Consider the following 16,527-nt stretch of genomic DNA (forward strand, 5'->3'; position numbering starts at 1 on the left):
TTTTATGATCGGATGGTGGATTATTAGATGTTTTTGTTCCCGCTCTGCGTTGATTATCTATACATTATGACTTATTTGATCATTAATTTGTAAGATGTTCAATGAATCACTCGAATAACCCCGATCGCTATGATCATAAAAAGAAAAAAATAGAGTCCGATCTAAGGTATAAAAAGAAAAAACTAGAGTCGGTCCACCTTAGATCGTCAACATAAAAGATAATTAAATTTCTTTACAATAAAAAGTAACAAGTAAAAGTGCTTTTTACAAAAGCACTCCAGCATCATATGTCCCAACAACACGTTCTACAACAAAAAACCAAGCTGTACATTATCCTTCCAGCATCACCATTTTTAGAGCTTAGTTGTTCTTATCCCAACCATTACTTATCCATAAATAAAAAAAACATAAAAAAGAATTTCCTTAAAACAAAAAATCTATAATCCCTCAATCCACTGATTTTTTTTTTTTGTAACAAAATAGTTAAATGCAAACAGTTACCATAAATTATTCAAATCTGTAAAAAATGAAATTCTAAATCAAAGATCAAAGGCCTTTCACTTTATAATATAAAAAAAAAAAAAAAAAAAAAAAAAAAAAAAAAAAGACCTTTCACATAAAAATGTCGATATAAAAATAGCGTAAGACATATAATGATGTTGAAAAAAGGATATATTATCATTTTGGAAGTGAATATTCAATTTTTTCTTAATCAGGTAAGATGAAGAAATATCAAAAAAAAAATAAAAAACGTTAAAAAAAAGACGGGGCATTTCTCGTGGCCGAAATTTCTCTTCTTAACTAAAATACTAAATATTATAGAATAATTCTAATAATATTCCGAAATAGGCAAATATATATTTTCAAAAAGAAAAAAAAAAAGAGATAGAACATGGGGACAATAACAATAATAACGGCCATTTACAGGCTGGCAGCAAGTTTCAGTGCGGTTTCCTTATCACATTTCACAAAACACAACCAGAACCAGTTGGTGTTTTAAACATTGTAAAATGAAGTAATAACCATAAGAAGAAGAAATAGAAGACAGAACAAGAGTGTTAAAGTGTTAAGATGTTTCTGTAAGAAAATTTAGTTGTTGTGTTTACAATTCATCATACTCCAAAGCAACTGATCCTCTTGTTTTTGTTCCTTCTCTCTCTCTCTCCTCCGCGAATCTCGCTCGTTTTCACCACTCACTGGCTTATAACCCACCCCATTAAACTATATACTTAAAACCCCTCAAACCCAAATGCGCTTCTCTTTTTCTCTTCTTCTTCTCTTCTTCTTCTCGTTGAGTTCAGCTAGCAAGGTGAGGAGGGAGATGGCCGGCGGAGCCGCCGTGGGAGATGGCAGGGAGGAGGACGGTGGGGGGAGTGCTTGAGTGGTGGGGAGATTGTGGGGATGTTGGGGGGAAATGGGAGTGGTGGGTGTTTAGGAAGGATTGTATGGATCTGGTGCGGAGGATTGCTTTGTTGAAACATTTGTTGGAGGAGATTAGAGATTGGGGCTGTGGATGAGTTGACTAATTCTGAGTCTTCTTCTTCGTCTAAAGGGAGTTGGTGGATGATCTGGTGCTGGCTCTGCAGGCTGCTAAGCGACTCCTTTCTGTTTCTTCAAGTTTCACATCCAATGACCCTTCTGTAAGCTTTTACATGTTGTTTAGTTTTTTGATTTGCAGTCGCTATCGTAGATTGAAGTGATTGTTTAGTTCAGATATTTGATTTGTAATGTGGATGCAAATTCTTTTTTGGAAACAAGTGCTTTTGAAATTGATGAAAAACGCGTTTGGTTGAAATGTTTTTGGGACAATTTTCGGATAGATCCACTTGAACTGAGCAATAAATTGACTTCAGGTTGGTGCTATTGATGCTTATTTTTCACTTCTTGATTGTGACATGTTAGTGATATATTAGTGTTCACTAGGTGATGAAATTCAATTATTGGTGGTTTGATTTAAATGTTGGGGATGAGTGAAGATTGGAGGAGACATTGCTTTCACATTCATTTTGCTTTTTAGGACGTCGAGTCTTACCGTTGCGGAGTATTGTGTTGGTGTCTCTCTGAAATTTGTTATACTTGATTTAAGGATGTTGCGGCGAAGAAAATCTCTTTTCAGTTTCAACTGTGACATGGAAACTGGAGAAAGCTTTGGGGAATATACCGTATGATCGTTTTGACATCTCTGAGGAAGTTCAAGAACAGGTATAACCAGATAAAATTTATGAGAGATTTGTGCTTTTGTCTGATTGAAGTTCTCTTAATTTAGCTTCTTCTTATCGGTCGCATTGGTGAAAGCTCAGTTAAAGAGAGCCACGGAGAGATATGGATCCTTGAATTCAGAAAGTTTTTTCATGCTTGTCCCAGCCGATGGACAAAGAAGGTAGTAATACTAGTGACCAATTTGTTGTAGTGAAGCAAGATCATGTCCCGGAAAGTATAGACTTGAAAGGCGATGGTGCAGAGCAGACGATCAACTTGGAACGATCAAGGAGCTTTCCTTTATCATTGGAGTCTGCCAGTCAAACAATGTTAACGCGAAGGGCAAGAGAATTCAGCGGCAAGAGTATGGATGAAATTAAGCAGCCTGATGCACTTGCCATTCTGTGATTTTCTATGCCCTATATCTTTGAAATAATGAGGGATCTGTTATTGTGGCACAGGCAGGTAATACATCAACACAATCCGATTTCATCTAAAATGTGTAATGCTGGACTTCTGAATTAGTATTCTCATAAAATTGCAGACGTATGAGAGGTCGTACATACAGAGATGGATAGATTGTGGCAATGTAACATGTCCAAAAACTCAGCAGAAGCTCCAACATTTATGCTTACCCAAACTATGTTCTGAGAAGTCTAATTACTCAGTGGTGTACAATCACAATATCGAACAGCTACAGGAGTAGCAAATGGGAAGTTAAGGAAGAGTGATGGCTCTTTCGTGACGTTAGTGGGGATGTGGCTGCCATTGAGGCTCTGGTCCGCAAACTCTCAAGCCTGTCAGTTGAGGAGTGTGAGCTGCTGTGGCTGAAATAAGATCGCTATCCAAAAGAAGTACTGATAACAGGATACTAATTGCAGAAGCAGGAGCGATTCCTATCTAGTTAACCTTTTAACAACAGAGACGCTGTAAGCAGAACACCCGTGTGACTTCCATCCTAACCTGTCTATATATGAAAATAACAAAGGACTCATAATGCTTGCCGGTGCCATCCTTCCATAGTTCAAATCCTGAGAGCTGGAAGCATGGAAGCTCGAGAGAATGCCGCAGCAACCCTTTTTAGCCTATCATTCTTGGATGAGAACAAGATAATAATTGGGGCATCAGGCGCAATACCAGCTTTGGTAGTTGCTCCAAAACGGGAGTATGAGAGGAAAGAAAGATGCTGCAACTGCATTGTTCAATCTTTGCATTTATCTGGGGAACAAGGGAAGGGCTGTAAGGGCCGGAATTATCTCTGCTTTACTGAAAATGCTTACAGACTCAAGAAATGTATGGTTGATGAGGCTCTGACAATACTCTCAGTTCTAGCTAGTAACCAAGAGGGAAGGTCGCTATAGTGAAGGCGAGCACGATACCTGTTTTGATAGAACTTCTGAGGACAGGTCTTCCGCGCAATAAAGAAAATGCAGCTGCCATTTTACTCTCCTTGTGCAAGAGAGATTCCGAGAATCTCGGTGCATAAGTAGGCTTGGTGCTCTCATACCCCTGACTGAACTTGCTAAGAGTGGCACGAGAGGGCGAAGCGAAAGGCTACTTCACTGTTGGAGCATCTGCGCAAATTACAGCAACTCCAACAGGAGTAGTTTGTCGCATAGATTTTTATTCCCTTTTTTTTTTTGTTTCTTTATTTGATTCCAATTATTTTGACAATCGCTGCTGCCACACATTCCTTTTATTCATGAAACTGAGGAAATGAGCATAGAGAGTAAAAGAAAAACCTATTCTCGTTGCTCTTGTGTATTTATTCCAGCATTTGACTGTGTAAAAATCCCATTTGACATGTTTGTTAAAAATTAAGTAATCAAGATTTTTCCCCTTTTGATCTCTTGCTATGATTGAAAAGAAAAAATAAACTCGGCCATGGGATGAAAAAGTAAAAGCAAATACATGTTGATCATAATGAAAATGCAATTGAAGCCCTTTTTGTAGTATAATATTATGTTTCTTGGTGGGTTTCAAAGCTTTATTCAAGCATGGGATGTTTGAAGAGTTGTGGATGTGATGGGCTTAGTGGCTCTTTAATCTTTATGAAGTCATTGTACACGTCAGTAGAATTACATAGAATGTTTATGTTCAGTTTAGTATGGTTTATTTGCGAAGTTGGCCGGATATCCCTGGACACAAAAAAAAAAAAAAAAAAAAAAAAAAGGTTAATAGAAGAAGAGTTTATGAACATATAATTTTTATGAAAAAAAAAATTGTTAGTTATTTGGTTAAGAAAATGTAAAAAGGTTTTTTAGAATTAATTTCCTAAAAAAAAGGCTTTAATATATAAGAATATATTTTTGAAATTTCAATACTTTAAATAAGTTTAAAAGGAGCTTATAAGAGAAACTCAAATAATAAACCGTAAAATGATTTATTTAAAATTTTACATACACTTTTATAATACAATGAATTTTTTTTTTTTTTTTTAAAGTGATTATAACTTTAAATAAACTCTTTTGATTTATAGATAAACTCCACCAAATACGCTTTTTATTATCACCACTTTTGTATAAATATCATATATAAAGTCACAACTCTAATTATTCTTGATAAAAAGAGTAAACCAATTTTCCCACCCAAGATTTGTCTTAATGACACTTTTCACCCAAAATTTATATTCCGACCAATCGCAAGCCAATTCTAATACTTTTGCGACCCCACGTCATCACCATTCTCTTCCCCCAATCATCACTCACTAAAACCCTTCAAACCTTGCTCTCGCCAACCTCGTCAATGTCAACAATCGAGCGATTTGTGTAACACGTAACTGCCCTTCCCAAATCAGATTTTGACCAATCCTAACCATCAAAATTCAATCTATCACCATCAAAAGACTCACCAACATCCCTTCTTTAAAAGCCCAAAACAGCTTGGGTCAAGTTTTATCTCTGTTGGCCATCAAATCGGAAAGTGTATTCTAAATAGTAAACAAAATATGAACTTTGGGTAGGAAAGTGATATGTTAAAACTTTTTCGGTGGGAAAGGGTCATGAAGGCAAACCTTGGGTGGGAAAAAGTCGTTTACTGAATAAAAAACTACAAAAGTTACAGTGGAATGAGTTGTTTATATAAACTATAAAGTACACCCCTTTTTAGTTTTTCTTGCTTTCTTCATTTTAAACTATTTTGGCATTTCGAGTCTTTCGCATAATAATATTTCACGTTATCTATACTAAATGAACGGTATGTAAGATTTTTTATCATAAAAATTTCAAGATAGATATACGCCGTTACATGTAAAACATGAATAGTATGTAGGATTTTTAGTTTATCACAAGAAATTTGATATGTATATACGTGTTACATGCAAAACATCACAGAAAATTTGTTTTTCAAGAAAATTTTTTTTATTCAATACAATGAATTTCACCATCTACCTTAGTTTGTAATCGTTCTAGAACAACCTATTTGAACTGTCTCATAAAATAAAAGATAAATATGCACGCAACATCCAAAATATGAATAACACATAACATTTTAAATTTATTATACGAAAATAGATATCAATATACATGTTACATGCAAAAAAAAAAATACTTATATTTTGTTTTTCAACAAGAGGAGTAGGTGTTAAAATGCCTATTTTCTCGATTAATTCAGTCAATTTTGGTACATTAATAAAATTTATCAAAATTGATGGTTAAACATATTGAATTGAATTGAAACCCGACCTTCAAACAAGAATGTAGAAGGGAAATTAATGGTAATTAATTTATTAAATGCTATAGACATCTGGCAGTGAATTATCACAAAGAAACAGAAAACCCTAAAAAAACAAAAACAAAAAGCCAAAAGTTCAATTCATATTTTTGACCAAATGTGTTTGTATTGACTGTAGAGGATAAGCTTTGAATTTTGAAGTGCTTAATTTGATTTGCATTTTCTATGTTTTTTAGCACAACTGTATATTCATTCATCATCCCAAGAGAAAAACGACTTCTTCAATTTGTCGTTTTAAATTTAGTCTTCAAAGTTTCTCCCAGTTTTCAATTTGTTCACATCTGACGTGAATATGAAATGTGTTGCTATCTTATAATTTTTCTACATGTTCAAGCTGTAAATAGTCCTATCATTTAGTAAATGAAATAGGGACTTGAATTTTTGTATTAATTTGAATTTAGTAGTTGAATTTTGAAGAAAATTGTGACCTATAATCATTATTTTTAAATATTTACAATTAATTAAACATGGAATTCATTTTTAAATATGGAGGTAATGCCCAAGTTGCCTAGCTAGTTGGAATTTTTATGAATGTTCTTATGAAATTGAGTGTTACTTCTAGGGAAAATACAGAGATAGAAAGAGGGAACGGGAGAAATCTAGAACAAGTAATTTTACACGTTTCAGGTTGTGATAATCAAATTTATACTATATTATGTTATTCTATTCGGTATTATCATGTTACTTGCTTAGGAGTAATGTTTTTTCGAAATGTATTTACTAAATTTTGTATAATTGATTAAAACAATATTTTTTATATCAAAATATATTACGCCATGCATTGATGAATTTTAAGTGAAGTTGACGATTTCAAGAACCTATTGATTTCTTTAATTTGAAAACTTAAAAAATAAATAGAATTTCTCACAATAATGTTGTTTTTTGAATCAGGATTTTGAAAATGTACAAATCGATTCTTCAAAAAAGTATTAATTTAGTTTTAAATAATATTAGTATATACTGCCCTCGCTATCCGCTCTCTATATAAAATCTTAAATTACAAAGTTTTCAAAATATTATTCTCTACAGTACTTGACTCTTGAATAATCTAGTTGAAACAATCAAAATTTCTTACTTGGAATGTATTTTTATTTTTTATTTTTTAAAGATTATGTTGTAACTTGTACTGCCTATGTGCTTCCTGATGACCAGAGTTTGGAAGAAATTCAACACTTTCAAGTTATAAAATTTGATGTCCAGGCGATCAATTTAGACTTTTAAAAAATTATTTTGACAAGGATAAAAGATAGAAAGAGTTAATTACTTTGCCACCCTTAAGGTTTGGTGTGAAATTTTTGTCCCCTCCAATTTTGAGAAACTAATATTACATCCCAAATTTGGTTGGATCTATCAATTAAATGTAATAGCATAAGGAGCAAAAAAGATATTATAAATAAAGTTAAGCAGAAAAGATATTATAAATAAAGTTATGCAGAAAATATATTATTAAAATTATTTAGGAAAAAAGATTATAATATTTCCTTATATTTAGACTTTCCTATTCTTAAATTCTTTTTTTATTTTATTAGTTCTAATTAAATTAGATTTCTTGTTTTAGAAGCTTTTCATACTATAATAAGATTTGTTTTAATTATTAGGTTTATTGTTTTCTTAACTAGTTAAAGTTAATTCTAATGTAAATAAAGGTCTTCGTAATCTTTAAGGTAATAAGTTTTTTTTTTTATTATTATTATTAAATGAAATATTAAAAACCTCATGTATTTTTTTTATTATAGTATCCGAATCTTAATATAATTCGGTGTTGATTCATCGTATCACTTATTGATTTTCGAGTTTCAATAATCTCTATTATTGTTTCAGTATCATAAAAGATTTGGTCAAACAAATAATTGATTTTGCATTCAAGAAATGCAATAATACTAAAATAGTTAATCGTTTGTGTCTAAAACTATCAGCCATTTGGTCAAAACTTCTATTCAGATAGCCAAAGATATTAGCCGTTTATTCAAAATTGTATATTCTTTTACCCCTTGAACCTTTTTATTTAATTGACAAAAAAGTCATCTAGAACTAGGAGTGACTGAGTTATTTTTCCAAAAACAAAGTGGAGGAAGGACAATTTCGGATAGATCCACTTGAACTTGAGCAATAAATTGACTTCAGGTTGGTGCTATTGATGCTATTTTTCACTTCTTGATTGTGAATGTTAGTGATATATTAGTGTTCACTAGGTGATGAAATTCAATATTGTGGTGTGATTAAATGTGTTGGGATGAGTGAAGATTGGAGGAGACATTGCTTTCACATTCATTTTGCTTTTTAGGACGTCGAGTCTTACCGTTGCGATTATTGTGTTGGTGTCTCTCTGAAATTTGTTATATTTGATTTAAGGATGTTGCGCGAAGAAAAAATCTCTTTTCAGTTTCAATTGTGACATGAACTGGAGAAAGCTTTGGGGAATATACCGTATGATCGTTTTGACATCTCTGAGGAAGTTCAAGAACAGGTTAACCAGATAAAATTTATGAGAGATTTGTGCTTTTGTCTTGATTGAATGTTCTCTTAATTTATCTTCTTCTTTCTCAGGTCGCATTGGTGAAAGCTCAGTTAAGGAGAGCCACGGAGAGATATGGATCCTTGAATTCAAGAAAGTTTTTTCATGCATTGTCCCAGCCGATGGCAAAGAAGGTAGTATACTAGTGACCAATTTGTTGTAGTGAAGCAGATCATGTCCCGGAAGTATGACTTGAAAGGCGTGGTGCAGACAACGATCAACTTGGAACGATCAAGGAGCTTTCTTTATCATCTGGAGTCTGCCAGTCAAACAATGTTAACGCTGAAGGGCAAGAGAATTCAACCGGCAAGATTATGGATGAAATTAAGCAGCCTGATGCCTTGCCATTCCTGTTGATTTCTATGCCCTATATCTTTAGAACTAATGAGGATCCTGTTATTGTGGCCACAGCAGGTATACATCAACACAATCCGATTTTCATCTAAAATGTATTTGTAATGCTGGACTTCTGAATTAGTATTCTCATAAATTGCAGACATATGAGAGGTCGTCCATACAGAGATGGATAGATTGTGGCAATGTAACATGTCCAAAAACTCAGCAGAAGCTCCAACATTTAGCTACCCCAAACTATGTTCTGAGAAGTCTAATTACTCGTGGTGTACATCACAATATCGAACAGCCTACAGGAGTAGCAAATGGGAAGTTAAGAAGAGTGATGGCTCTTTTCGTGACGTTAGTGGGGATGTGGCTGCCATTGAGGCTCTGGTCCCAAACTCTCAAGCGGTCAGTTGGAGTGTAGAGCTGCTGTGGCTAATGATCGCTATCCAAAAGAAGTACTGATAACAGGATCTAATTGCAGAAGCAGGAGCGTTCCTATTCTAGTAACCTTTTAACAACAGATGACGCTGTAATGCAACACCGCTGTGACTCCATCCTTAACCTGTCTATATATGAAATAACAAAGGCTCATATGCTTGCCGGTGCCATTCCTTCCTAGTTCAAATCCTGAGAGCTGGAAGCATGGAAGCCCGAGAGAATGCCGCAGCAACCCTTTTTAGCCTATCACTTCTGGATGAGAACAAAATAATAATTGGGGCATCAGGCGCAATACCAGCTTTGGTGATTTGCTCCAAAACGGGAGTAGAGAGGAAAAAAGACGCTGCAACTGCATTTTTCAATCTTTCATTTATCTGGGGAACAAGGGAAGGCTGTAAGGGCCGGAATTTCTCTGCTTTACTGAAAATGCTTACAGACTCAAGAATTGTATGGTTGATGAGGCTCTGACAATACTCTCAGTTCTAGCTAGTAACCAAGAGGCAAGGTCGCTATAGTAAGCGCGAGCACGATACCTGTTTTGATAGACCTTCTGAGGACAGGTCTTCCGCGCAATAAAGAATGCGCTGCCATTTTACCTCCTTGTGCAAGAGAGATTCCGAGAATCTCGCTGCATAAGTAGGCTGGTGCTCTCATACCCCTGACGAACTTGCTAAGAGTGGCACGGAGAGGCGAAGCGAAAGGCTACTTCACTGTGGACATCTGCGCAATTACAGCAACCCAACAGGAGTAGTTTGTCGCATAGATTTTTATTCCTTTTTTTTTTTTTTGTTCTCTTTATTTTGATTCCAATTATTTTGACAATCGCTGCTGCCACACCATTCCTTTTATTCATGAACTGAGAAATGAGCATATGAGAGGTAAAGAAAAACCATTCTCTGCTCTTTGTGTATTTATTCCACATTTGACTGTGTAAAAATCCCTTTGCATTTTTTAAAAAATTAAGTACTGAAGATTTTTCCCCTTTTGATCTCTTGCTATGATTGAAAAGAAAAAAACTCGGCATGGTCAAGAAGTAAGACTAAAAATGGGTGTTAACGATTTACTATAATTGATCGATATATTACTCTGTCGAGATAATTGACTGATAAATCTATAGTTGATCTAAATTGTTCGTAAAGTACGATAAAAAAACAAAGAAAAAAAATAGTGACCAGTGGATGAAAAAAGCTAAAAGCAAGTACATGTTGATCATAATGAAAAGCAATTGAAGCCCTTTTGTATATAATTTATTAGTTTCTTGGTGGTTTCAAAGCTTTATTCAAGCATGCATGTTTGAAGATTTGTGGATGTGATGGGCTTAGTGGCTCTTTAATCTTTATGAAGTCATTGTACACGTTCAGTAGAATACATAAAGTTTTGTTCAGTTTAGTATGTTTATTTGAGAAGTTGGCCGGATATCCCTGGACACCAAAAAAAAAAAAAAAAAAAAAAAAAAAAAAGTAAGAAGAAGAGTTTATGAACATATATTTTTATGAAAAAAAAAATTGTTAGTTATTTGGTTAGAAAATGTAAAAGTTTTTTAGAATTAATTTCCTAAAAAAAAAGACTTAATTATATAAGAAGGATATTTTTGAATTTCAATACTTTAAATAAGTTTAAAAGGAGCTTATAGAGAAACTCAAATAATAAACCGTAAAATGATTTATTTAAAATTTATATACACTTTTATAAACAATAATTTTTTTTTTTTTTTAAGTGATTATACTTAAATAACTCTTTGATTTATAGATAAACCCACCAAATACGCTTTTTATTATCACCACTTTTGTATAAAATCATATATAGTCACAACTCTAATTATTCTTGATAAAAAAGAGTAACCATTTTACCCACCCAAGATTTTCTTAATGACACTTTTCACCCAAAATTTATATTCCGACCAATCCAAGCCAATTTGATACTTTTGCGACCCACCCCATCACCATTCTCTTCCCCAATCACATCACTCAAAACCCTTCAAACCTTGCTCTGCAACCTCGTCAATGTCAACAATCGAGCATTTGTGTAACACGAACTGCCTTCCCAATCAGATTTTGACCAATCCTAACCATCAAAATTCAATCTACACCATCAAAAGACTCACCAACATCCTCTTTAAAAGCCCAAACAGCCTGGGTCAAGTTTTATCTCGTTGCATCAAATCGGAAAGTGTTTCTAAATGTAAACAAAATATAACTTTGGTAGGAAAGTGATATTTAAAATTTTCTGGAAAGGGTCTGAAGCAAACCTTGGGTGGGAAAAAGTCGTTTACTGAATAAAAACTACAAAAGTTAAGTGAATGAGTTGTTTATATAACTTAGTAACACCCCTTTTTGTTTTTCTTGTTTCTTCATTTTAACTATTTTGGCATTTCGAGTCTTTCGCATAATATATTTCAGGTATCTTATACTAAATGAGTATGTAAGATTTTTAATCATAAAATTTCAAGATAGATATACGCCGTTACATGTAACATGAATAGTATGTAGGATTTTTAGTTTACACAAGAAATTTGATATGTATATACGTCAGTTGTAATGACTAGATTCAAGCAACTGTTTACTAAAAACATAAGTCTTTACAAAATCGTAAGACCACGTATGCGGTCAATGTTTGTCTAATATCAAAAATCAAAGACATTAATAACTTGATAATAAAGTAGCCGACGATGAAATCTCAATGAGCGATAATTGTAACTATAATAATATTAAGATACACAAAATCAAGTTATCGATTCAAAAATATTTGGATTTATAGGAAAGACAAATTATATTTTCATTTAAAATCAAACCAATCTTATCTTTAAATAAAAATTTAACCATTTTTTTTTCTTTATCTTTAACTTAAAGAAAAGGAAAAAAAATATATTGTTTTTGATTCGGAAAGAAAATAGAAGAGAAAATTTGTCAAAGTGCCAACTATAGTGCATGAATCTTTCAAGTATATAACCCACCTCACTTTATGGGGAAGTGTTTGACAGCAGAATTATTGACCTCTGGCTGCTTTCCTTTCAAATATTATATTTTATATTTGTTTAATTTTTAATATTATTTTCTGAAAATAAATCAGAACAAAACTTTAAAACTGAGGAAAGTGATTAAAGCATTTACACTTGTTTAAACATTTTAAACTTCTCTTAAAGCCTTTCCAAATTTTTTTTTTTTTTTCCATTTTTTATAAATCCAAATTGGAAACTAAAGCCTCGTCAACCGACTTATGATCAGATGTGTGGGTTACTTAGAGGTCTTTTACTCCGGTCTCTACGTTGATCACCTATCATATTTATGATTTATGTGATTCATTGAGTTTGTAAGGTGTTCAATGAATCACTCTGAACAAATCCTAATCACCCCAATCATAAAAAAAAAAAGAAAAAAATTGGAGTCTCATCTAACTTCAAGATCGTTCAACATAAAAGATAATTAAATTTCTTTACAATAAAAATGTAACAAGTAAAAGTGCTTTTTACAAAAGCACTTCCAGCATCATATGTCCCAACAACACGTTCTACAACAAAAACCAAGCTGTACATTATCCTTCCAGCATCACCATTTTTAGAGCTTAGCTTGTCTTATCCCAACCATTACTTATCCATAAATAAAAAAAAACATAAAAAAGAGTTTCCTTAAAACAAAAAATTTATAAACCCCTCAATCCCACTGATTTTTTTTTTTTTTTTTTTTTTTTAACAAAATAGTTAAAATGCAAACAGTTACCATAAATTTCAAAATCTGTAAAAAATGAAATTCTAAAATCAAACGATCAAAGGCCTTTCACTTTATAATATTAAAAAAAAAAAAAGACCTTTCCCATAAATAATGTCGATTATAAAAATAGCGTAAGACAATATAATGATGTTGAAAAAAGGAATATATTATCATTTTTGGAAGTGAATATTTCAATTTTTTTCTTAATCAGGTAAGATGAAGAAATATCAAAAATAAAAATAAAAAACGTTAAAAAAAAAAGAGCGTTAGGAGCATTTCTCGTGGCCGAAATTTCTCTTCTTTACTAAAATACATAAATATTTATAGAAATAATTCTAATAATATTCCGAAATAGGCAAATATATAAAAAAAAAAAAAGAGATAGAACATGGGGACGATAACAATAATAACGGCCATTTACAGGCTGGCAGCAAGTTTCAGTGCGGTTTCCCTATCACATTTCACAAAACACAACCAGAACCAGTTGGTGTTTATACATTGTAAAAGTAAAGTCAATAACCATAAGAAGAAGAAATAGAAGACAGAACAAGAGTGTTAAAAGTGTTAAGATGTTTCTGTAAGAAAATTTAGTTGTTGTGTTTACAATTCATCATACTCCAAAGCCAACTGTATCCTCTTGTTTTTGTTCTCTTCTCTCTCTCTCTCCTCCGCGAATCTCGCTCCGTTTTCACTCACTCACTGGCTTATTAACCCACCCCATTAAACTATATACTTAAAACCCCTCAAACCCAAATGCGCTTTCTCTTTTTCTCTTCTTCTTCTTCTTCTTCTTCTCGTTGAGTTCAGCTAGCAAGGTGAGGAGGGAGATGGCCGGCGGAGCCGCCGTGGCGGTGGCAGGGGAGAGGACGGTGGGGGGAGTGCTTGAGGTGGTGGGGGAGATTGTGGGGATGTTGGGGGGAAATGGGAGTGGTGGGTTGTTTAGGAAGGATTGTATGGATCTGGTGCGGAGGATTGCTTTGTTGAAACATTTGTTGGAGGAGATTAGAGATTGTGGGCTGTTGGATGAGTTGACTAATTCTGAGTCTTCTTCTTCGTCTAAAGGGAGTTGGTGGAATGATCTGGTGCTGGCTCTGCAGGCTGCTAAGCGACTCCTTTCTGTTTCTTCAAGTTTCACATCCAATGACCCTTCTGTAAGCTTTTACATGTTGTTTAGTTTTTTTTATTTGCAGTCGCTTATCGTAGATTGAAGTGAATTTGTTTTAGTTCAGATATTTGATTTGTAATGTGGATGCAAATTCTTGTTTTTGGAAACAAGTGCTTTTGAAATTGATGAAAAACGCGTTTGGTTGAAATGTTTTTGGGACAATTTTCGGATAGATCCACTTGAACTTGAGCAATAAATTGACTTCAGGTTGGTGCTATTGATGCTTTATTTTTCACTTCTTGATTGTGAAATGTTAGTGATATATTAGTGTTCACTAGGTGATGAAATTCAATTATTGGTGGTTTGATTTAAATGTTGGGGATGAGTGAAGATTGGAGGAGACATTGCTTTCACATTCATTTTGCTTTTTAGGACGTCGAGTCTTACCGTTGCGGAGTATTGTGTTGGTGTCTCTCTGAAATTTGTTATATTTTGATTTAAGGATGTTGCCGCGAAGAAAATCTCTTTTCAGTTTCAATGTGTGACATGGAAACTGGAGAAAGCTTTGGGGAATATACCGTATGATCGTTTTGACATCTCTGAGGAAGTTCAAGAACAGGTATAACCAGATAAAATTTATGAGAGATTTGTGCTTTTGTCTTGATTGAATGTTCTCTTAATTTATCTTCTTCTTTCTCAGGTCGCATTGGTGAAAGCTCAGTTAAAGAGAGCCACGGAGAGATATGGATCCTTGAATTCAAGAAAGTTTTTTCATGCATTGTCCCAGCCGATGGACAAAGAAGGTAGTAATACTAGTGACCAATTTGTTGTAGTGAAGCAAGATCATGTCCCGGAAAGTATTGACTTGAAAGGCGATGGTGCAGAGCAGACGATCAACTTGGAACGATCAAGGAGCTTTCCTTTATCATCTGGAGTCTGCCAGTCAAACAATGTTAACGCTGAAGGGCAAGAGAATTCAGCCGGCAAGAGTATGGATGAAATTAAGCAGCCTGATGCGCTTGCCATTCCTGTTGATTTTCTATGCCCTATATCTTTAGAACTAATGAGGGATCCTGTTATTGTGGCCACAGGACAGGTAATACATCAACACAATCCGATTCTCATCTAAAATGTATTTGTAATGCTGGACTTCTGAATTAGTATTCTCATAAAATTGCAGACGTATGAGAGGTCGTACATACAGAGATGGATAGATTGTGGCAATGTAACATGTCCAAAAACTCAGCAGAAGCTCCAACATTTAATGCTTACCCCAAACTATGTTCTGAGAAGTCTAATTACTCAGTGGTGTACAAATCACAATATCGAACAGCCTACAGGAGTAGCAAATGGGAAGTTAAGGAAGAGTGATGGCTCTTTTCGTGACGTTAGTGGGGATGTGGCTGCCATTGAGGCTCTGGTCCGCAAACTCTCAAGCCTGTCAGTTGAGGAGTGTAGAGCTGCTGTGGCTGAAATAAGATCGCTATCCAAAAGAAGTACTGATAACAGGATACTAATTGCAGAAGCAGGAGCGATTCCTATTCTAGTTAACCTTTTAACAACAGATGACGCTGTAATGCTAGAACACGCTGTGACTTCCATCCTTAACCTGTCTATATATGAAAATAACAAAGGACTCATAATGCTTGCCGGTGCCATTCCTTCCATAGTTCAAATCCTGAGAGCTGGAAGCATGGAAGCTCGAGAGAATGCCGCAGCAACCCTTTTTAGCCTATCACTTCTGGATGAGAACAAAATAATAATTGGGGCATCAGGCGCAATACCAGCTTTGGTAGATTTGCTCCAAAACGGGAGTATGAGAGGAAAGAAAGATGCTGCAACTGCATTGTTCAATCTTTGCATTTATCTGGGGAACAAGGGAAGGGCTGTAAGGGCCGGAATTATCTCTGCTTTACTGAAAATGCTTACAGACTCAAGAAATTGTATGGTTGATGAGGCTCTGACAATACTCTCAGTTCTAGCTAGTAACCAAGAGGCAAAGGTCGCTATAGTGAAGGCGAGCACGATACCTGTTTTGATAGACCTTCTGAGGACAGGTCTTCCGCGCAATAAAGAAAATGCAGCTGCCATTTTACTCTCCTTGTGCAAGAGAGATTCCGAGAATCTCGCGTGCATAAGTAGGCTTGGTGCTCTCATACCCCTGACCGAACTTGCTAAGAGTGGCACGGAGAGGGCGAAGCGAAAGGCTACTTCACTGTTGGAGCATCTGCGCAAATTACAGCAACTCCAACAGGAGTAGTTTGTCGCATAGATTTTTATTCCTTTTTTTTTTTTTTGTTCTCTTTATTTTGATTCCAATTATTTTGACAATCGCTGCTGCCACACCATTCCTTTTATTCATGAAACTGAGGAAATGAGCATATGAGAGGTAAAAGAAAAACCTATTCTCGGTGCCTTTGTGTTTTATTCCAGCATTTGACTGTGTAAAAATCCCATTTGACATGTTTGTTAAAAAATTAAGTACTCAA

General features: G+C 34.4%; 1 protein-coding gene and 2 pseudogenes across 1 annotated transcript; all 3 read left to right on the plus strand.

Moving 5' to 3' along the window:
- The first annotated feature begins 1,346 nt into the window (after positions 1-1,346).
- On the plus strand, positions 1,347-3,881 carry LOC116113776 (annotated as a pseudogene).
- Positions 3,882-8,284: 4,403 nt separating this feature from the next.
- Positions 8,285-10,086, plus strand: LOC116113777 (annotated as a pseudogene).
- A 3,321-nt stretch (positions 10,087-13,407) lies between these two features.
- On the plus strand, positions 13,408-16,527 carry LOC116113789 (U-box domain-containing protein 11-like). Its single transcript, XM_031399952.1, has 4 exons — positions 13,408-14,084; positions 14,541-14,657; positions 14,739-15,134; positions 15,219-16,527. The coding sequence occupies exons 1-4, from the start codon at positions 13,761-13,763 to the stop codon at positions 16,296-16,298; spliced, it is 1,917 nt and encodes a 638-aa protein (XP_031255812.1). The 5' UTR covers positions 13,408-13,760; the 3' UTR covers positions 16,299-16,527.

This window comes from Pistacia vera, unplaced genomic scaffold (assembly GCF_008641045.1).
Source record: "Pistacia vera cultivar Batoury unplaced genomic scaffold, PisVer_v2 Contig690, whole genome shotgun sequence".
NCBI classification, from domain to species: domain Eukaryota; kingdom Viridiplantae; phylum Streptophyta; class Magnoliopsida; order Sapindales; family Anacardiaceae; genus Pistacia; species Pistacia vera.

What these genes read in the sequence shown, in the direction of transcription:
- LOC116113789 (XM_031399952.1), top strand. Translation starts at nt 13,761, where the DNA reads ATGGCCGGCGGAGCCGCCGTGGCGGTGGCAGGGGAGAGGACGGTGGGG. An exon ending in CTGAGGAAGTTCAAGAACAG is followed by an intron (nt 14,658 to 14,738) that starts GTATAACCAGAT and finishes CTTCTTTCTCAG; the next exon opens with GTCGCATTGGTGAAAGCTCA. An exon ending in TTATTGTGGCCACAGGACAG is followed by an intron (nt 15,135 to 15,218) that starts GTAATACATCAA and finishes ATAAAATTGCAG; the next exon opens with ACGTATGAGAGGTCGTACAT.